Below are 22209 nucleotides of genomic sequence, written 5' to 3'. Positions count from 1 at the left end.
AGAAAAGGAGAAAAGAGGGTAAAGAGACAAAACTCAAAGAAGGGATGGAAGGATGAAGCTTAGAGACAGTGTGTGCTAGGGGAAAGTACAATGAAAGTCAGACTGCTAAAGTAATAAAAGAATCAGGAAATGACTTTTTAAAAGCAGCCCATATAATCATGAGCAATACAAAGAAAGTTAAGGAAGCCAAAGGGTCTAATTAAAGTTTAATCATTTCCAGTGGAGGCCTCAAACGGAGATAAATGTGATGTCTTTGGCACACTCTGTCTGCTTTCGGTTTGGAGCTACAAATCATCTACAAACTTGAATCTTTTTGAAGTCAGTATCTACACACACTTAGATTCTTCCAACCTCCAAGGGACTCAGAGAAAGAAAAGGAAATCCAGGAGACCTGAAGGCAGAGACTGGAGACAGGCAGCCCACACTGTTTCTACCTCTTCTTAGATGATTGAGCAGCTCTGAATACAGCTGTGATTGCGATACATCTCTGAGCCAGCACAGCTTGTAAGATGTGATGTGATATGACTACAGTTTTACTGCTGTGTCACTGATTGTGTTAAAGGGACATCTGTGCAAAAAAATAAATAAATAAATACATAAAATATTTTTTTAAACCCCCACTTATATGGCATTTTAAGATTTAAATGCTCTCTAGTGTAAACTGAACTTAAGGTGAAAGAATTTTAGCAAAGACAACTGTATATAAAAGATGGACATAGATACTGTGATATCACATTTTGGTTTGTGAACGCTTTGAAACCTCAACTTTAGATTTTTAGCAGTTTTTTTTATCAGTGCTTATATGTGACCATATTTGGACAAGAAGGTGGAGTGTTAACCACTAGCACTAGCAGGTTTAGTTAGCAAGTTATATCTGTAGTCACAGATATCTACTAATTAGGTACTGTATAAGTAACATCGAAACTGGAGGACAGACTTGCTGGATGGCCTTTTAGTGCAATCAGCTGCACAGAAAACCAAAACATGTGTAGTAAAAATGCTCCAAAAGGCAAGAGCAGCATATCAAGAAGTCTGAGTTGAGCTAAGCAACAACCTGTGTCAGCATTTATCTGTCATTCAAAGCAGATGCAGCCCTAATCATGCAAATTAAGCTTTAATATATTTTTAATGGGTAAGTTATAAAAAAAAAAAACTCAACCCCTCAAGAGGGGGCATGAAGAAGTATTGAGATCAAACTTAATATGGGAGTCTATGGCAACTGACTTGCTTTTGCAGCCATCCTCAAATAACCATTAAGGGAACTGCAGCTTTTTTTGGCTTAATTTTTCAGCCCCAAAAGTTGCTCCTAAGTTTTTTGCGATTTAGATATACAGTAACTGCTGTTTAAGTAGCACTTTAATTAATGTATTTTTACATGTAGAATTCTAGGGGTGTTGTTCACATTGAAATATAGTCATTTAGATGTCATTAAAGGCATATTTGCATTTACTAAACCTCCACTAGACATCCAAATGTATCCCTTTTTTTTTAAATTACAACATATAGTTATGCAATATGGAAAACACATTAGCAGAGCAGCAGTAGCCCAGGAGTCTACAGGAGCAGTTTTCAGTGATAGTAACATGTGTTTCACCAACATTTTGAGCCAAATGCACATGAAGAAAGGCCATAACTGGAAGCAAAAAAAATATGCTTACCTTCCATCTTTTCAGTGAAATATTCATAAAGTCACTAGAAATTTTAGACACTCTAATTTTGAGCTATAGTTGACAGAATCTTTAAATATGAACCAAAGGGCATTTAGAGAGAGAAAGATCTGATATCTTAGAGCGAGCTACAGAAAAGGAAGCATTAACGTGAAAGAAGTGCCAAAGGACCTGATAAAACTGCTTCCCTGTTCTTAATGTAGCTTTAGGGATCAGTGGTTTGTGGCTGCCACTTTATCCCTGTATCTCCCCTCTGTGTCCGTCACCATTTGGAGCTGAGCTGTCTGACCTGGACTGTTCATCACAGGGCTCTGATAATGTCAGATGAATGTTCGACAATAGTCCTGATCGAACGGCTCTAGTAGGACATTTCAGGGGTAGTGTAATGGCCTGTCTCCTTGCCTCTTCTGTCACTGCCCTGCAGCAGGTCCACATTTGTGCCACCCAGGACATGTTGAGGCTTATAAAAGACTGCTGAGCTGTAACAAGGCTGTGCTGCAGGATGGTATTTAAAGTTTTAGAACAGACTGGAACACAACTGTATTGACTGAATGCATCAAGGTTAATGCAATTATAGTTACTAAAATGAAACACTCAAAAAAATCAAGAGTAATCATGGGACACATTTAGGCGCTTAGTTAAACCTGTCATTAACAGAGCCACAGCTTAATAAATGTTTTGAGTCTTATTATCGTTAGACAAGTTTAGCAATATTTCTGAAGTCCCAGAAGTTACTTGAAGCCACAAGTTATCCAGATTATCCAAGCCAGCCTGTCGTTGAACTTCATCTGTGCACAAAACTTTCAGTATTTCAAAATGGCTTCTGCACTTACACAGGTTTCCTTCTGATGCACTCTTTCTTGTTGACCTTGTTTGTTCACCAACACTTCATTTGATTATGTTCTGAAGGGTTCTTCATCTTACAGCTCTTGTCTTGACCTCAATACTTCCCCTTAACCGTCTTTTCTTAATGACGGGTTGGACAGAAGAAACTGCATACCAGAAACACTTTGATATCTTTTTATACCTTTCCTCAACTTTGCAACCATCAAAAGCATCGATTATCAGTCGGTTACTTAGTGGAGTCCAGGTTTGTCGAGTGTTACTGCAAAGTCTGAAGAGTCCGAGCGCTTACCAAGTGCTGGAAATGTCATCAACCAGCAGCTCCTAATGATAACTCTTGCCTCCATCCGCAACTGTTACATTTTTCACCAGCCCATGACATAAAAAGTAAAAAGGAGATTAACATTTGAAGGAACGCTTTTTTCCGGTAGACCATGATTCTGTGATCAGAGTCACCTCAGAAGAGCAGAACGAAAAGGAGCCAGAATGGATTTTTTTGGGGGGGAGCAATTAGTGTGAGCAGAGGAAGAAGGGGATATGATTCATCACTTGCCACTTGCCAAATGATGCACTTTAATTTGCATTTAAATCTTTCTACAAATGGAGACTATCCTCTTCTTTTAAGAATTATTTGTAAAGCAGCACAGTGGAAAGGGAGAATAATTGTTAGTGGTCCTGTAATTTTCTGGCTCAGTCTTTTTACTGATGGTCTGTTAGTCACTCTGTAAGATATTACAGTATACGTTTACTTGTTTAATTGTTGCACGTTATGTTGCAGGAAGTGTGCCACATGAATAATGCATTGCGCTTCCCAGTGACACTCGCATTACTGCAATGGAATACAGTAGCATGGCACAATACAGGTTCAAATCCATTATGAAGTAGACGGCTGAAGTGCTTATGGTCAAGGTTGAAATTCTCTTTGAATCTGCAGCAGCTGTCAGATAAATACACCAAAAATGAAAAAAAGACATTTGTATTAAGAAGAAATGTTTAACAAGTGCCACAGCACCATCACCAAAAATCAAACATATGAAGGTATGGAAATCTAGAGATAATGTACGTAATACATCCATACATACTTTTGTCCTGTGTTCATGATGACTTAGAATCTCATTAACAGTATTTTTGAATTAAGAGTGGAAAAATACCCCAACTGCACAACAAAAGAACCAGACTCCAGCCTTTCAACATAAAGTCTGATCACTGTAATCCTGTCTAGTGAACCACATTACAACTTTTATTCTTGGATGCCACTTCAGTAACTTGTCATGAGTCACAGTTTAAAATAATCCTTGTGCCATCTTATAATGGGCCTTACTACAACAACCTCATAAAAAGGGAACTAACTCATCCAAGTAACAATATCTTATTTCATTATAATTATAATGAACATCTGCAAATCAGATGAGTTAGGCCTGCATTAATTTGCACAAAGAGTAAATTAAAACTGGAGGGATTGTTTTCTCCTGTGGAGACCAAATGTAGTCAGCACTAATTCAAAATAAATTCTAGTATGCACGTGCACGGTGATACAGAAATACTGAAGCCAGTGTAATGAAATGGCTCGTTTTTTTATTACTTTTGGGCTAGCATTGCAAACTGACTGCTGCAGACTGTCTAACTTGCAAAGATAAATTTATATCCAAAATTTCTGTGCCAGAACTTCATCAGGATGCGTACATATCATGTGTATATGTATACATTTTATATGTTCTGTATCTATGCACTGATGCAGTTTGATGTCTGTGTATTTCTACTTTGGAATATGATTGATCTTAAGTGATTTTTTTGATTGGTGTTGTTGGGGTGGGCTCCATGTTGGGGCATAGAACCATTGTAGGTGGTGCATGAATGATCAGGGAAATTGTAGTGAAACTAAGCTGTTTTTTGTAGTCCAAATAAACAAGACTTTGCTGCTGCTGTCACGCAGACCTTAACATAAAGCATTTATTCAATTTTTATCCTCTCATTCATTTAGAGCAGCACGTTGAGGTGACTGTTGTTGTGAATTGGCTCTATATAAATAAAACTGAATTGAATTGAATTGAAACATGTGGGGGGTACACTCCTCTGTAGGGTGGCTTTTCTTTATCATGAACCAATTGCCCCATGAAGGTCTAAATACCGAAACATTACATATAAATGTTTTCATAGTTTGCTTTCAAGGAGCCAGACTTTCTCGTAAACTGTGCTTGAATGGGTGCCGGTTTGGCTCAGTGGATAAGCAGGCGACCATATACCACATGACCAAAATACAGCCAGCCCGGGTGTGAGTCCGACCCATGACCCTTGGCTCCGTGTCTTCCCTTTCTCTCTCTCTCCCTGCTTTCCTGTCAATCTTCACTCTACTACTGTCCATTATATCGAGCATAAAAAAGGCACCAAACTCAAAAAATGAAACAGGCTCCTGTCTACCAAACAACTTAAGCAAAATACTAAAGCATTCTTAGGTGCTTTGTTATTAGCAGCCTGTTGCAAAAAGACATAATTTGTTCCCATTTCTTTCATTGAAAAATGCCAAAGATAACAGCTTGACAGGCATAAAATGCTATGTTTGCACCAAAAGGGTGATTCCCAAAGAGCTATTGGCTGAAAACTTGGCATATTGTTTGCATGGTGTGTAACGTGTCCTTAAAAAACTTGAGGAAACTAAACAAGTGGTAGACAAAAAAAGAGGCCAGAAAAAAAAAAAAAAACTATCTGCAGCAGATGACCAGTATCTGAAAGTCATGTCCTTAATAAGTAGGGGGAAAATCCAGCAAAGGCCTAACATAGGACCTGAGAGATACATCTGACCCTTCACTTGATCCATCCCCTTTTTTGCTGAAGCCTCATCAGAAATGGTCTCTGTGGAAGGTTGGCTGTCAAGAAGCCATCCTTAAGGAAAGGAAACAAGAAGAAAAGGCTGAGGTGTGTCAAATTACACAAGAAATGAACTGAACTGAACTGAAAATCAACAGAAATAGGTCTTATAGAGTAATGAATCGAGATTTGAAAATTGTGAATGAAATTGTCATCAGTATTGTATGTAAAGTGAGGAGCAAGGGGCAACAGTGAGTGTCTACAGCATCTGTAAAACACAGTGGAGGCTCTGTCATGGCTTGTGGCTGCATTTCAACCTATGGTGTTGGAGATCTTGTTAAAAATGATGCAATTGCAAACACAGAAAAGTACTGTCAGATTTTGATCAACCATGCAATATTATCTGGAAAGCATTTGATTAACAGCGGTTTCATTTTTCAGCATGATAACGATCGCAAACACTCTACCAATGCAGTAAAAGCATATCTGGATAGAAAAACACGAAATGGACCACTATCAGTCATAGACTGGTCTCCGTAGAGCCCTGACCTCAATATTATTGAAGCAGTGTGAAATCATCTTGACAAGAACAGAATAAAAGGCAGCCAACATCAAAAGAAGAGCTTTAAATGTCTTTAAGAAGCCTGGAGAACTATTCCTGAAGACTACTTAAATAAATCACATGAGAGCTTGCCTAAGAGAGTTCAGGCTGTGTTGAAGAATAAAGGTGGCCAAACCAAACATTGACTTGGCTTGGCTTGGAATATTGGCTTGTTAGAATTTTGTAGGGCTCTGGCAGTGTTCATCCTGTTCCTCCATTCACAAAGGAGCCAGATACCAGTCCTGCTGCTGGGTTAAGGACCTTCTATGATCACAACAAAGGCCCAGGCGAAGGTGAATTCAAACCCAGACCTTCTAGCTGTCTGGCAGCAGCACTAAATGCCATGCCACCGTGCTGCCCTAAGGAAACTAAGCAGGGTTGGGCGTGGTTAGTACCTGGATGGGAGACCACCTGGGAATACCAGGTGCTGTAAGCTTGGCTTACGGCCATACCACCCTGAACACACCCAATCTCGTCTGATTAAAAAGTGTTCCTTTAATTTTTGAGCACTGTATAAAGAAATAAAGATTTTTACACAGTAATAAATATGTGGAAAGTTTATTATTCTTATTACAGTTTTATTATTTTTTGTACTGAAGCTCACTAGAATGAACAAATAAGCTACTACTAGACTTTCACTGCACAGTGGAGACTTCTTTGTTAACAAACATCCCAACCTTTACACAGTATTTTAATGATTTCAGCATAAATCACTGTTTACTGGATACATTTGTTGGACAAGCTGTGAAAAGCAGTTAAAATAATTTATACCACAGCCAAAATACCACTGGACTACTGATGGGTTGTTTACCCACACTTACCTCCCTTTCACTGTCCATCAAGGCACAAAGATATCAGAGAAACATTTCACCTTGTGCCTGACCCTGATGTGTCCTCAGCCATGTGCAGCTGTTTGTTCACATGCATGGAGGACTATTTTAAACATATAGAGTTTATAATTGGGGAAAGTTTCACTAAAGCTGTGTGTGGCGTTGTGCTGAAGTCAGTTGAATCACACGCAGCCACCTGACTTCTATTTTTCCCCGTTATGTGAAGGCTACGACGTTATTAAACAGCAGCAATGATTAGAACTAGAATTGCAAACATCATTGCCAGCGGTTGTTGTTTAATTGCCCAGAATGCAACGTGGCCACAGCTCCTCTGATGTGACGCACGAGGTCGATCACAAAAAACAAAGTGCTTGTAACTCAGGACAGGGCTCATCTACTCTCAAACAGAAGCATAACGAGCGAGAGGAGGGGAGGGTGGAGGAGCAAAATAATGAGGAGAGAGAGTGAGAGGAAGTGAAAAACATCAGTGGCAATTTAATGACGGCAGCAGCAAGTGGCTCAAATTTAACCACATGGCGCAGTCTTTGTGTGTGTGTGCTGATAACTGCTGTGTGTATACACACAGAACATGGTTTCTCATTGGACCCTAAAATTATCAAAGAAAATGTTGAAAATAACCTGAGGTTGTTCTTGTTCTGAAATATTGATTGGTCTGTCCTGAGCCATGAGAATAATAGAGTTATAGGAAATTTAATACTGTATATTGGCATTCTCTAATTCATTTTTGTGTAATTAATGATGTGGTTTTGAATGAAGCTCGCTGGGTCAGAACTTAATCAGTATGTAATTGGAGTCATAATCAAAGTTGTATTCATTTATCAAACAGGTGTAAATGATCTGACTTGATTAACAGCTGCTGGCACGCAGCATGGCTTTAACAAAAGCATCACTTACATACAAGATTTGTGTCCAGGCAGACTTGAGAAATCTTTTTCATGTTTTCACACCTTCTGTATCGACATTTCACCTGGTATACAATACATGGATAAACAGTTTAAAAAAACTTTTCTCCCATTGGCATCTGGCATCAGAAATATTACTACTACACTACTTGCAGGTGTAAATGGTCTGGCTAGCTACTACAACAGCTAGTTTTTATTTAGGTACATCTTGATAGTACTGAGTTGGATTTCCTTTTGCCTTTAAAACTGCCTTAATTCTTTGTGGTGCAGATTCAACAAGGAGCTGAAATATTGGTTGCTCAATATTGACATGATCACATGACACAGCTGCTGCAGATTTGTCAGTTGCACAGCAATGATGCAAATCACCCCGTTCCACCGCATCCCAAAAGTGCTCTACTGACTTGAGATCTGGTGACTGTGAAGGCCATCTGAGTACAGTGAACTCATTGTCATGTTCAAGAAACCAGTCTGATCATAATCAAATCAGTCGCTTCAAGGTGCTTTATATTATAAGGTAAAAACCCTACAATAACGGGCAAAGAAAATATCCCCACACCATTACACCAGCAGCAGCGTGTGGTCTTCTGCTGCTGTAGCTCATCTGCTTCACGGGTTGACGTGTCATGCATTCAGAGATGCTCTTCTGCACACCTTGGTTGTAACAACTAACTATTTGAGTTACTGCTGCACTCCTATCAGCTCAAAGTAGTCTGACCATGTCTACAAGGCTTAATGTACTGAGTAGCTGCTACTGTATGTGATTGACTGATTAGATACTGGCATTAATGAGAAGCTGAACAGGTGTACTTTACAAAGTGGCCAGTGTGTGTAGTACTAATGGGTACTAAAAGGTGGCCAAAGGACATTGTTTCCACACAGATGTATGTAAAACTAAATGCATGTTTGCGTCCAGCTGGCCAATAACAAGGCTACAGGTTTAATGCACTTCCTGTTTAGGGTGACTTTTTATGTTCGGAGGCTAATGAAGACTGTGAGGATATTTTGAGTTCATCTGTCCCACACCATACTCACCATGACAAACAACTGGCTATCCCTGATGTCTCATCACCCATATATTATAATTTCCCTATATATGTGATGCTGAAGGAGGTGAAAACTCTATTCCTGTTCCTTCCATTACGTTCCCCCTGGCTAGGAGGCATACACTGAAAACTTTTATGTCAATCATGCTCAGTTACTTTGTGCACTACTGTTTCCACTGTACAAACAAACAATGGGTTTTCCACCAAATGACCCATCAAACATACTGATGAGATGTAATGTTGCAGAGTGCCTTGGTAGAAATGAACCAAATGTTAAAAATAAAAAATATATATATATAAAAACTGTCCACTGTAGCCACTCTTTGTGCTTCTCAGACTTTTTTAAACTTTTATGTTTTTAGTGCGTCTTCCCTGATATGGTAAACTCCCCATTGCTCCCTTTCCTGTTTAAGTCCACTTTTTTAACCAATCAGCATCCTTCCTACATATATGCTCATTGTTGTCGGGCTATGCACTGTTGATTTTTTTTTTTTTTGGTGGACTGCATGCAAGCTTGTCTGCATTGGTTGCATAATACCCACAATCATTCACTCTCCACTGCCAAATACCGACACAAACAAAGTGCAATGAAGTCCGCTTAAGTGTTAACTGATATACTCTCTGATACTAATAACCACATTCAGTGCAGGCATGTGGACATTAAGATGGCTGCTGGTGCTAATACTGCTAATGTGAGCCACACTGTGAGTGTTTTCTTACCTTTAGACTAGTTTATTAATAGAATTTTCCATTAAATTCATTAGGAAAATAGTAGCCATGGACTGACCTACCTTATTTCTGGAGGACTTGTTGCTGCAGCAGTCACCTTCATGTCAGTGGGATGAATAGAGATGCAGCAGGAAGTGTTTCTAGAGATTTCAGAGGCAAATAGTATCTACAGCTTCTTCTGCGCAGGCTGGCTCACCTTTATAAACAGAACTACACCTGCTCAGTGAGCAGTTTACTTCACCGCTCACTGAGCTCAGTTACCGTCTATGGAGACTGTCTGCTGGTATTTTTGTGCACTGCACTGAAATACGTGACTCAGACACAGTGAAACCATGATACTTCCCAAGCCCATATGTTTCCTTTTGTTTTTATTATTATTATTTGTTTTGCTTTGTTTGTTTTTGTTTAAATACTGTTTGCTGTTACAGCTTCACAGTGAACCAGCATGCACAAAACCACAAACTGACACCAGTGCTCTTCCTGTTGAGACATGTCATCCATGTCTTCTGCCATCCTGGGTGGGAACCAGCATGCATCAGGACTTTGATCAAAAACATTAAGAGCCTTTTTGAAATACTTTTTTGCAAGCTCGGCTTCTTTGACAAGAGTCTAAAAGCTATATGCACCTGTATTTGACCTTTTCCTTCTTTTCTTTCTGGCTCATCCTCACAGACTGGATGGCAAATGTCTGCAAACCTTTTTTGCTGTAGCGGTTCTATGGCATTTACATCCACACTTTGATTGGGCCTTTTAAGGGCATTTAGAGACTTATCTTGAGAACACTCCAGCATTGTCTTGGCTGTATTCTTTATCCGAAATGCATTCACTCTGAAGCATGTTTCCATTTTGATATTTAGCTGCAATAACAGCTCCTTCCATAAATTCTCAGATTTTTCTCAGATATGTTCACTAAAGGCCATAATATCATCACATGTAGTTCAAGGAAATTACACACAGTAATAGCAAAACAATGGTACCCGACACAAAGTGCAACAACAAACTTTTGGCACATTTAAAAGCAAAATGTATTATCTAGCATTGACGTCATCATTGATTGTCAGTTTAAGCAGGGAAGTGTGCAATCTGAGACACATTAATGTCTACTGTCTCAGATATCTATTTCCAGTCAGTCTAATTAAGACTATCACAGTGTGTAAATACTAATTTAACTCTTTAAGTTTGAATACATTTCTAAACAGTTCTAAAAACCTGTTTTTGCTCTGCCAGAAAGTTAACTTTTTTGTGGACACACACTAAAGTGACTTCACTGGCTATTAAGTTTCTTGTGTTTTTGTGCAGCCGCGCTGAAGTCAGAATGGTGACAGATTATAACAAAAGGAGAACAAGATTTTATGTCTTTGCTCTGTTTTTATGTCTTGTACAGACATGCGCTATTAAGCCGTGTGCAATGCAAGTAAAACCAAGATAAACTAGGCTGAGCTCAGAGTAAACTGAGCTTCACTGTTTCTTAAATGCTGTAAGAACTCCAGCTAGACTCCATTTAGTGGCTTTTTGTAGAGCAAACCACTAGAACAAACAGCTTCTAATCTGTGTTAAAGTCTGCCTCGTGTCCCTGAGGCTTCAGCTCAGTCTGACAGCTCAAATAAGAAAGCATTTGCTGTGGCATCAGTGTGCGCTCTTACTGCATTGGTGCTTGTTAGCCTTGTTGATTGATTGCGTCATTTCTATTAGTAAATTTAAATGATCTCAATAAAAAATTATTAAACATGGCACTACAGAAGCTTACAGAGGCAGAGCTTTTTTTTTTTTTTTTGGAGAATATCCTCAGAGGTGTAGAGGTGCTGTTGTGCATTAGTGGTGCAGATATGCAGTTGGGTGACGCTGTTGGAAAACACCCAAGAAACTGAAACACTGAAGATTCTGAATGTTTTTAGTCTGTGGCCTGCAGTATATTGAAGGGATTGGGAGGTTTGATTGGCTGACCACAGTAAAATTAGAATGAAACAAAAAGATAGAAAGTGACATTTAGGGACTCACAAAATGATAAACACTACACAAAGTCCAAATGCCAGAAGAAAGTAATTTAAAATACTAGCGGCAGTGTCAAGGGGGAGTTGTGAGCTTATCTTCTCTGACTAATTCATGACATACTTATTATGACAGTTAAATTTAATAGTCAATGTAGGGCACTGAGATGACCACACCACCTGAATTAATTTGTTCCTGTACATTTAGGAGACAAAGAAATATTTAATTTCCTGGCCTGCCTCTGTCAACTGGTGTTGGGTGATATGTTAAGTTTCCAATCAGCCGCCTTCAGTCCAGCAGCAGGCGATTATCAATGTTTTAACAGGAGGTCATTTATTTCACCATGCACACACACTTGCTGGTTGCAGCAAACAAGCAAACAAACAAAAAAGTTTAACATGGAATTCCATGTCCCTCTTTTGGATGCAGCCTCAAGTGGCCATTAGAAGAACTGCAGTTTTTGGCACTTGGACACTGGCGCTTGCTGGTTTTTAGTGAACAAATGGGAGATACTGTAACATACTACTAAATGATCATTGTGCACAACCATAAATGCATGGTCATGATAAACTAGCAACACATGGCTGCCTTTCTGTACCTAAGGCTCTAGTCCACATGTGTCAAACTTAAGGCCCGCGGGCCAGATCTGGCCCACAGTATACTCATATATGGCCCACGAGATAATTTCATGTGTGTGATTAATGGCCCGCCGGTAAATAGCACTCCCAGCACATACACTACAAATCCCACTATGCATTGCAACAGCTGCCGTGCAGGTAAAGACCTGTGCACTAACCTGTTTTCCAGAGTTGCCAATGACACAAGTGATCAGCGGATAAAAACATCGGTCAGCACTTTTTACAGCAACATTTAAGCTAGCCTGACCCCAAAAAATGGCCAAACGAAACGTGGAAAACAGGGATTTTCCAAACAGGTGGGAGGCAGAGGACCTGATCATTAACATCAGAGGTAAACCCATGTGTCTCTTTTCCTTGTCTGCGATGTGCGGGGAAAAGAGCGTATTGAAGATGCAGTGGGAGACCTGCACAGGTAAGCTGACTGTATCACTGCATCACACAGCGAGAAAAGGCTACGCAGCAAAGCCCTGAAGACAGAATGTGCCATAAGCACCGTAACAAAGACAGTGAACTTTATAAGAGGCAAAGGTTTCTGGAGGGAATAGCTTCTGAATTTGGTGACGTGCCTCATCACACAGGTGCGATGAGCTGCCTGAGGAAATTTGTCAGTTCATGGAAAGTGAAAGAAAAGACTCAGCAGGGCTCCGGGATGAAAGGTGGCTGTGGCCTTTCTCTGCGACATAATGCAGCATCTGAATGCGTTAAACCTGCAACTTCGGGAACGGGACCTCGTGATCACACGTGTGATTGCCTAAAAATAAATAAATCAGACCAGATCTCCACCGCTGTGTTTACAGCTGCACTGAGAAGCTGGACACACTGCGCAGTTTATGCAGCGTTTTCCGACTTTGAAGCGCAGAAATTCATATCAGTTTTTACCCGAAAAAACTGCAACATTTCACCAGGTTGAAATATTTTAATTTTCCATAATGTTATTTATAAGAAAAAAGATAATTTTATATGTTATTTAATAAGTTGAGGAAAAAGTTGTTGTATTCTGGCGATTCAAATTCATATTGCTGATTAAAATACATTTTTTAAATCCTGTTTGGCCCACATCCTGTGATTGAGTTTGACACCCCTGCTATAGTCATACAGGTGTTGAGACCAGTTGATGACTGCCTACCGGTCCCTATAGGGAGATTTCACCCAGCAACAACCAGAAATCACTCACCAACTGATTGGGGATAAAACATTTTCACCTAGCGACCAGAGGTCATCAGAGGGTCATTGACCCTGAGGCCTAACATGGGCTACACAGGACACAGGAACCAAGACCTACTAGTCATTTGTTTTACAGTACTTCACACTGCCAATATGTTTACAGGTCTCCATGGCAATATTTCTAATCATCATATCAATAAGAATATCTGTTAAGGTCTGCCTATACTTGCTCTCAAGTCTAATGCGCGAATGCAGAGAAGACAGAGGAACTGCCCTGTGGTACTATTCAGCAATTGCACTAAATTAGAAGAAATAAAAACAGAAACACACAAAAAAATGACACTGAGACAAGATATCATCTTCCAGTCACCAGCCCTACTTTAAATCTGTTGGTCACAGGTTGAAATAAAGACTGTGCACTTTTTCTCTCCCTCTCTTTTGCATTTACGTGGTAGTATTCAACCTGCATATTTTTTATCATAGTATTCCTTACACATATTCAGTACCTTAAACTTTGGGAGCAAGTTTTAATCCATGCATACATATGTAAATATGTAAATGCAATACGTGTAGAAATAAAGACATGCTGTTTGAGGCAGTCGTGGAGCTTCAGCACCGACATAAAATACACTTCAGAGGGTTAAAGCTACAATGTATCAGCTCATTAGAGGAGACAGAAGGTACGATCCAAGGTGGTGTTTAGTATGGACATCATTATTCTCCTTCTGCCACTGCCTCCAGGTTGAGCCCTTTGATAGAAAGTGAAATTACATATGAAAACTTTTTCAATTACATATTGAACAGTTCTGGTCCTCAACCTGTCAGTGAGCAGAGAGTTCTTTAATCTTTGTGTAATTATTTCTACTCGCCACCTAATCTGAAAGAGCCAAACCTTTTGACAAGAAACCCGCACCCTCATTTTCTCATTCTCATCCGTTACACACCTTATACTTCTTAAACACCTCCAACACCTCCATCCAATGTGTTACCTTTCTCTGACCTTTGACCTATCAACCTGTGCATGTGGCAGTCTCTGCCTGGTCCGCCCTCAACACCTTGCTCAGTCCCCTCCACCACGCCTCTCTCTTCCCCTCCCCCCACGCAGGTCGGTGACCAGATCTTGGAGGTGAATGGCCGCAGTTTCCTGAGCATCCCGCACGACGAAGCCGTCAGAGTCCTGAAGTCATCGCGTCATCTGATGATGACGGTGAAAGACGTAGGCCGCCTGCCCCACACCAGAACGGTGGTGGGTGAGACCAAGTGGATCGCCAGCTCACAGATCGCAGAAAGCTCTGCCAACAGCAGCATGGCAAGGTAAGTTCTGACGGAGCCGCAAAATTACATGCTGGTTTTGAAAATGATGACTTGCTGATGCTGATGCGGCATGAAATATTAAAGGGCTCTTTTATACTCATTTCCAGATTTCAGCTATTTTTATTCTTGCAATCTACTAAAGTAGATTTGCATGATTCAGAGCTTAAAATAATCCTTATTTATCTTATACTGGGACTATGGAGCCCTGCACTAGAAATACACTAGAAAACAGACTAGAATCAAAGAATTTTAGCTCTTCTTCCTTTAAATCCATCCTCCCTTTAAGCCAGCTTTTTTTATGATTGGTTGTCACTCCCTAGTGATGTCCTCTTTGCCTGAATCCTCTCTGGAATCCAAACTGGGAAGAAGCGGGATCTGATAGCTGAAGAATCGGCCTCCTATTCTACTTTTAGAAAAATCTAGATACTACAAGTAAGCTTGCAGTCTGAGAGCAAACTGTTTGGCTGGCATAATATGCTACTACGAGGTTTTTAGGATATGATGGGCCTCTGATTGGTCAAGACTTTATATGTGAGAAGAAGGATTTGAAATTCAAATCTGGATTTAACAGGGAGCCACTGAAGAAAAGCTAATATGGGAGAAATATGGTCTGTTTTTAGTCCTTCAATGCAACTGAAGCTTTTGGAGCTACTGTATTAAAAAAATCTGATAATCAGGAATTACAGAAGTCCAGCCTTGTAACAAATATTTGATCTAGTTTTTCAGCTGGGACAGGATGTGTCTAATTTTGGCAGTATTTCACAGATGACAAAAGTCAGTCCTAGATATTTATTTAATGCACATAAAAAGAACATATTCTGGTCAAAAATGATTCCAAGGATCCTCACAGTAGTACTGGAGGCCAATTTAATGTCATCCAGTATTAGTATCTGGTTAGATATTGTGTTTTTGAGATTTCTGTGGCCTGCAGATATTTCCCTCTTGTTATGTTAAATTGACTATAGCATTACTTCAGGCCAGCCATAAAGTTGAGCTCAGCCTGTAATCCCTGTGTATCAGCTGATAAAAGCCGATCTCAACAGCAGCCTACTGTTTAACTGATACCTCAGCTGATACTCATCTATGCATTGATATGGCAGATCTCATTGATCCATCCATTTGCTGCTGCTTATCTGGGTCACAGGGGCCACAGTCTGAGCAGAGATTCCCAGACCTCCCTTTCTCCAGCCACCTCCTCCAGCTCTTTTGAGGTGTTCCCAGACATAATCCCTCCTGTCTGGCTTGGGTCTTCCCTGGGGTCTCCTCCCAGTTGGACATGCCCTCCTCACCTAGGAGGCATTCAGGAGGCATAGTAGTCAGAGCCCTGAACCACCTCAGCTGGCTCCTTTAAATGTGGAGGAGTAGCAGCTCTACTCTGAACCCCACCTTACCCTAACTCTGAGGACTAGCCAGGCCAGCCTTTCAAGGAAGCTCATTTTCATCGCTTGTATCCGTGATCTCATTCTTTCAGTCACTACCCACAGCCCACAGCCACAGATGAGGGTGGTAATGTAAACTGACCAGTAAATTAACAGCTTCACTTTCACTCTCAGCTCTCTCTTCACAACAGACAGGTACAGTGTCCGCATCACTGCATACATTACATCATTCCATCGCTCAATCTCCCACTCCCTTCCTGATCTCCCTGACTTAGCCTTTCTATGTATGCATATGAAATGGCGGCGAATTGTCGGAACAGACCCATACCAACAAACATAAATGAACTGAAATATAAGAGACCACCAACTTTTGACTTAAAGAAGCCAGTCAGAACATCAACTGAAAAACAAAACCATATACCAGTTTGTATGTCATTTGTTTAATTTGTGCAAAAACTAAAGTATAAAAACCAGCACATCCTGGAATTATCCCAGACTGCCTGATGACAAGACTCAGTGTATTGAGTCTTTTGTCTCATTTTTATATCCTCTATTAAACATTCAGACATGAGAGTGATGTCAATCCGCTTATACCTTTTCCTCAGAGTAGACTTTCTTTCCATGGTGAGCAGTCGTTCAGCTGAAGTGTAGTTCGTGCTGTGAATCGTAGCTAAAGGAGAGTAGTAGTAGGCCTAAGACTGTCACAGATCAGTGGCTTAGTGGTTGCTGCTGTGATGTCCATGTTTTGTAATGTTTTTTAATTGACTAAATGAGAGTTTATTACTTGTTCTCAAGGAACAACACTGCATCCAAAATGCTGAATATTATTCAGGCACATGAACAATATTTAATTAACGAGGCTTACATGATGTACCTGCTGTTTGATGCAGGTGTCACGGCACATTTAATGAAAAATGTGAGCGTAAATCAACAGATGTTGACTCAGTTTTAGTGTTGTAGTGTTTGTGTTGATACCGGCCTTTGGAAGAAGAAAAAAGCTTCATTAGATTGATTTGCCTGGTAGTCACTAAATCTACCTTAGTGCAGGTAACACAGAGAGATTGAAAATCTATAGTCACCTTATCAACACAATGGAAAACACTTCACAATAAATTTCAGTGTTTTGGGTGCTACAGTATTACACTAATATTTGGCTTTTGTTTTGCTATTAAAACCACTGATCATGTGATGCTGCTTTAAAAAAAAAAGGGCATAAATTGAAACTATCATAGTTTCAGTGACGAAAACAAACGAAAACCAGCTTGAAACTTGAGACAGCTTAAAAAAAAATAATGAGAGAACATGTTGAACAGCAGAGAAAACATCCTGTTCTTCTTTGACAAATCTCAGCGTCTTTAACCATCTAATGTGATCAGACGTCTCTTCTGCTCATGGCAGGACTCCCACTGCCTCCTTTGTGTGGAAGAACATGCAATATGGAGCTCCTCTCTAAATGCCACACCTGAGTAACTCATCTGCAGCTCACAACCTGGAATTAATGTGCTCCCCAACAGCCAAATTAAAATCTGATGTAAATGCCAGACTGATTTTTCTCATCAACTCAGTGGCACACAACACATCGACCCAACAACCCAGAACTTGAAAGTCCTCCGATTCACCGAGGGCTAAAGAAATCTGTTTACATTCACAATGCATATCTGCTCACTTCTGCCGACTGAGGCGTCTCTTCATGCTTATTGTAGTGATTCTTGCAGCTCAGCTGTGAGGTGGATGTTTTTCACTGGTTTCTCTTCATCTGTAAAAACATTAAGACATAGCTGTAACTGCATGTAATTTTTGTTTAAACAGACTTTTCTAATTTTAATAAATCTACATAAATGTAATAAGTGCATTTACATAATTTCCACACAGTGTTTTAATAACATCAAAAGAAAAAGCAGGAACATGCACCACGAGGCAGGGAAAAATACTAACGACCTTTTCCTCTCTCTTCACTCGTCTCTTCAGCATATCGGTTGCTTGTATTTCCATGAGTTCTACGGGCGACTTTACATAAATGTTTTAATTCTGTTTCACTTCTCTTATGTTTTTATGAATATGGAATATGGTCAAGCTTAACTGCTATGCTGCATTCATAAATGTTGATCATTCCATGCATCATTTACCCAATTAAAAAGAAGAATAATTACATCAGGGGCTTCATGTCTCCTCCCAGGATCAAACCAAGGCTCTGATACTATTGTTCTGATCCTCATTTCACTTTAAATTTAGCTTCCATCATATTTATTTTTACTGATTGCCAAAGCTTGTAGGGTGTTGAGCATGAACTTTTTGCAAGTGTTGCATGCAGGAGAAGTTTAGGAACCACTGCTCAACAAATATCTGGCATTACAAAGAGAGCAGCCAGGAAGGAAACATTTGAAAAATCCTAAAAAGAGAAAGAATAAATAGATAAGGTGGTCTCTGAAGTCCATTAGTCCAATTGAGCTGAAATCTCTAATCATGGTAATCTAATCAATGAGCGCCATTGTGGGTTTCACTGCAGTATTTCCACTTTAATGTTATATTATTTTCTATTCTATTCCTGCTCCTGAAGGCAGTGCTGAGCTGTCACATTTATTTGTGGATTTAGAGCCTTTTACGTTGCCGGCACTTCAGTATGTAAAGACATCTCCTCGAGTCGTTTCACTCTAGTAGGGACATGGTGCTGAGAAAATGACACATGTTTGAAAATCCCTCCTTTCATGTCCTTGTAGAAGAGTGTTTTTTTTTTTTTTTTGTTTGTTTCTTTTTTCCTCCAAAATGCATTTCAGTGACTGCTTTATATTTGCTGGAAAGCTTGGCCTGAAGACGTGCACACGTTACATTTCCTAGTGAAATGTCTTACTGCACAGCTTTTTTTTTTTTTTTTTTGTCACATCTCCAATCTATGACAAAGACTTCAAAATCTCTAGTAGTGCACATTTTTCTGCCTGTGATAACAGAAAAAATATTTTCAAGAAGATTAAAAAAAAGTGTCAAGATATCAAATCCCCTTTTCGGTTCAAAGATATTTGCTATTAACTGTTTGGACACGCTCAAAGTTTGCTCCTTAAATGCATAAGAGCTCTCATTCCTCCAGAAGAGATCTCTTGCATGCACACACACTGTAGGTTTTCACATGTAACACTATGCTTTTCACAGCTGTGTATAACTATGAGTGAATACTTTCTAAAGGTATTTTCACCCAGAGAAAATAGGTCAGTTTGGTCATAATGGAAATAGAAATACTGTTATCTGTTATCCAACTACATTAACCATTTTATGTTATTTGGCCATGTCTCATTGTCATTAACACACCTCTCGCTTTTACATATTTCATGTTTTTATGTCTGCGGTGGTCCAATGTTTTGCTTAATTTGTCACAGTTTTTTTTAAGAAGTCAGAATGGTGAGGTTTCATAGTATTCAGGAAAATATATTGAGACCACTTCACTAGAGCCTGCAATGTCTACTAAAGTGTGTTTGTTAGCCTATGTACACCAAACAGGCATAGCATTATGACCACTGACAGGTGAAGTGCATAACACTGATTATGGTAAGCGTAAGGATTTAACAAGTTTGACAAGGGCTGCGTTGGCTAGACAGCCGGGTCAGAGCATCTCCAGAATTGTAGCTCTTGTGGGGTGTTCCCGGTCTGCAGTGGTCAGTATCTATCAAAAGTGGTCAAAGGAGGGAACAGTAGTGAACTAGGGACAAGGTCATGGGCGGCCAAGACTTATTGATGCCTGTGGGGAGCGAAGGCTGCATCGTGTAGTTTGATGCAACAGATGAACAATTTTTAGCTCAAATTGCTAAAAAGTTCATGCTGGTTCTGATAGAAAGCCTTACAGATGCATTCCATCTGTAGGATATGCTGGACAAACAAGTCAGATCCATGGAGGACCTCCTTCACAGCTTACAGGATTTAAAGGATCTGTTGCTAACATCTTGGTACAGATACCACAGCACAACTTCAGGGGTCCATGTCTCAATCGCTCAGGGCTGTTTTGGCAGCAAAAAGGGGACCAACACAATATTAGGCAGATGGTCAAAATGTTATGCCTGTTGTATACATATGTAGGTGTACTTTAGCTGAATTTGGTGCATCATTAATTGGCTGATCATCAGTTGATGCCTCATATTTTTCAGTTCATGAATAAATATTTCTGCAAGTAAGGACAAGTGCATTTGTTTAATGTGTGCATATTTGTGAGGACTCAGTGCTTCATTTTTTTTCTCTTTTTCTGTTTCTCTGCAGCTTCTCTGTGGACCAAGGAGCTTCTGCATCAGGAAAGGTAAGATCCACAAATTTCCTCTTCAAATGTGCACGCACTAAGTAGAAGCTATATGTGTTTGTGTGCAGTGTTTTGCATGTTCATCTCATTGGCTGTCCAGATTTTAGCTTACAGACCTCACCATAGGCTTGTGGAATTGTATGTATCTTTCCCTTAAACCTAACCAGTTTTTGGTACCTAAACCAAACAAACCACCAACAGGAAAAAAGTGGAAACCACAGAGGTCCCAAAAGGGTGCAAATGATAGTCTCTTTATCATAGTCCTGGATTCTTGTAAAGCTTTGGCTTCTTTTTGGATATAATTTTTTTTCTTTTTCATTCTTGTGCTTCTAATGTTAGGTTTGTTAGATTAGTATCTCCAGTGTTTCCCTCTGTTTGTCTCCTTCTGGTTTGTCTGTGTCTTAGTTCTCTTATTGTTTTTTGTTTCTACTTCCTGCTTTAATTTAGCCCTCGGGCCTCGAGACCAGTTGGCGACTCCCCGGCAGTCTCCATTAGCTCAGGAAAAATGCGTATTCCCCAACTGGTTGCTGAGTGGTTGTTGGAGGCTGCTGGCTGTTGCCACGTGAAATTGGTCACAAATACGGTGCTGTACCAAAGATTTCATTGCTTTTGTTGCTAGGAGATTCCTGTGGTCACCTGCAGTTTGCATGAAAGTCGACAACTTCTCTACAAACACTGGCCATTTACTTTCCAAGCTATAGCGAAACTTGAATTAGTGCAACTCAAACCAGAAGTGAAGAACATTTGCCATCAAAGTAAACGTGTCTTTTGAAATGTCTTGGTTGCAGCAGTAAGGCACAGCTTTTACTTTGGAGGAGAACATTTTACATTTCTGGTTTGTGTTGCTCTTTTCACAGTTTCACTACCACTTGGTGACTAGAATGCAAGTGTCCGCAGAAAACTAAGCGTCTTACATGCAAACTACTGGGGACCCTGGCAAACTGCTGGCAACCAAAGCAATCACAAGGAGGGTTTCTGTGCAGCACCATATACCTTTGTGATCAATTTTATGCTAGCCACTGCCAGCAACCACTCACAGACCAGTAGCGGAATGCTCATTTTTGTCTTGTGACCAGAGGCTGCCTCTAGGCCTGCGTGACTAAGGCCTTAGTACTTCCTCGTGTTGTCACCTGTGCCCTTACTTTCTGTCTTTATCTTCTGTCCCAGTTCCTTGATTGTCTCTGCCTGTGCCTGTTTTCCTTCTTGTGTGATTGTCTACCCCACATTGGTTTGACTTGTACAGTCTGTCCTGTGTGTGTGCATACGTATTCTTTCCTCTCCCCTTGTCTGCTGTCAGATCATCTTTCTGGTTTCCATTTGTGTTTTTGGATTCTTTGATCAGCCACCAACGGCTCACTTTATTGATTAAAACCTGCCACTGTGTCCTGCATTTGGGTCCTGTCTCCACTAAGTCGTGACACTCCCTGTTGACAAACCTGTGACTTAAAGCATCACCACCCCTCAAACCCCCCTGATGGGGACTTTGTAGGTCCCTAAAACAGGACTGTTATCTCTCTGCGGCAAATATTGGCTCTGCATGGATGCCTAAAGGTGCCTTATCCCTAATCTGGAGACACAATTGCATCTGAGAAAAAAGCATCATATTACACCCTGGGGTGAACACGTGCTGTATAGATGTATATATGAATTGATTCTGACATACATGTTTTAGGGCGATATCAGCCTGTAATATCAGTATATCATAGTAGATCATTTTGGTCATATTACTGATTGAGAATAAATAATCCACACCTGTCACTTCTCACCGTTAATGTCTTAGATGCATATGTTAATTAAAATTCATTACAGTAAGAAATTTGTCATTCCAAATTACAATGAATGAATCCAAACACTGATAAAGTAGAAACAGTGATTACTATATAGCTCATTAATTAATTACATTTACATTTGAACAGCAAACAAAAACAGGAGGATCACATTCAGTATTGTTGCATTTTGTTTGGAAGATGTCATGTTGCTGTAATGGGTAATTTTCTGAATCCGC

At 40.0% G+C, this 22209-nt stretch overlaps 1 protein-coding gene across 3 annotated transcripts in view; it reads left to right on the top strand.

The window, feature by feature from the left end:
- Positions 1 to 22209, top strand: part of whrna (whirlin a) — a 172025-nt gene that overhangs the window by 114457 nt on the left and 35359 nt on the right. For 2 of the 3 annotated variants that reach the window (XM_030742695.1, XM_030742694.1), the window contains exons 4-5: positions 14266 to 14549; positions 20168 to 20204. In XM_030742695.1, the coding sequence (XP_030598555.1) occupies positions 14266 to 14549; positions 20168 to 20204 (321 nt within the window). The remainder of the gene's footprint in view (positions 1 to 14265; positions 14550 to 20167; positions 20205 to 22209) is intronic. The other variant, XM_030742696.1, reaches the window with a different exon arrangement.

This window comes from Archocentrus centrarchus, chromosome 12 (genome assembly GCF_007364275.1).
Source record: "Archocentrus centrarchus isolate MPI-CPG fArcCen1 chromosome 12, fArcCen1, whole genome shotgun sequence".
Taxonomy (NCBI): domain Eukaryota; kingdom Metazoa; phylum Chordata; class Actinopteri; order Cichliformes; family Cichlidae; genus Archocentrus; species Archocentrus centrarchus.
This window is presented reverse-complemented; position numbering and strand designations above follow the sequence as displayed.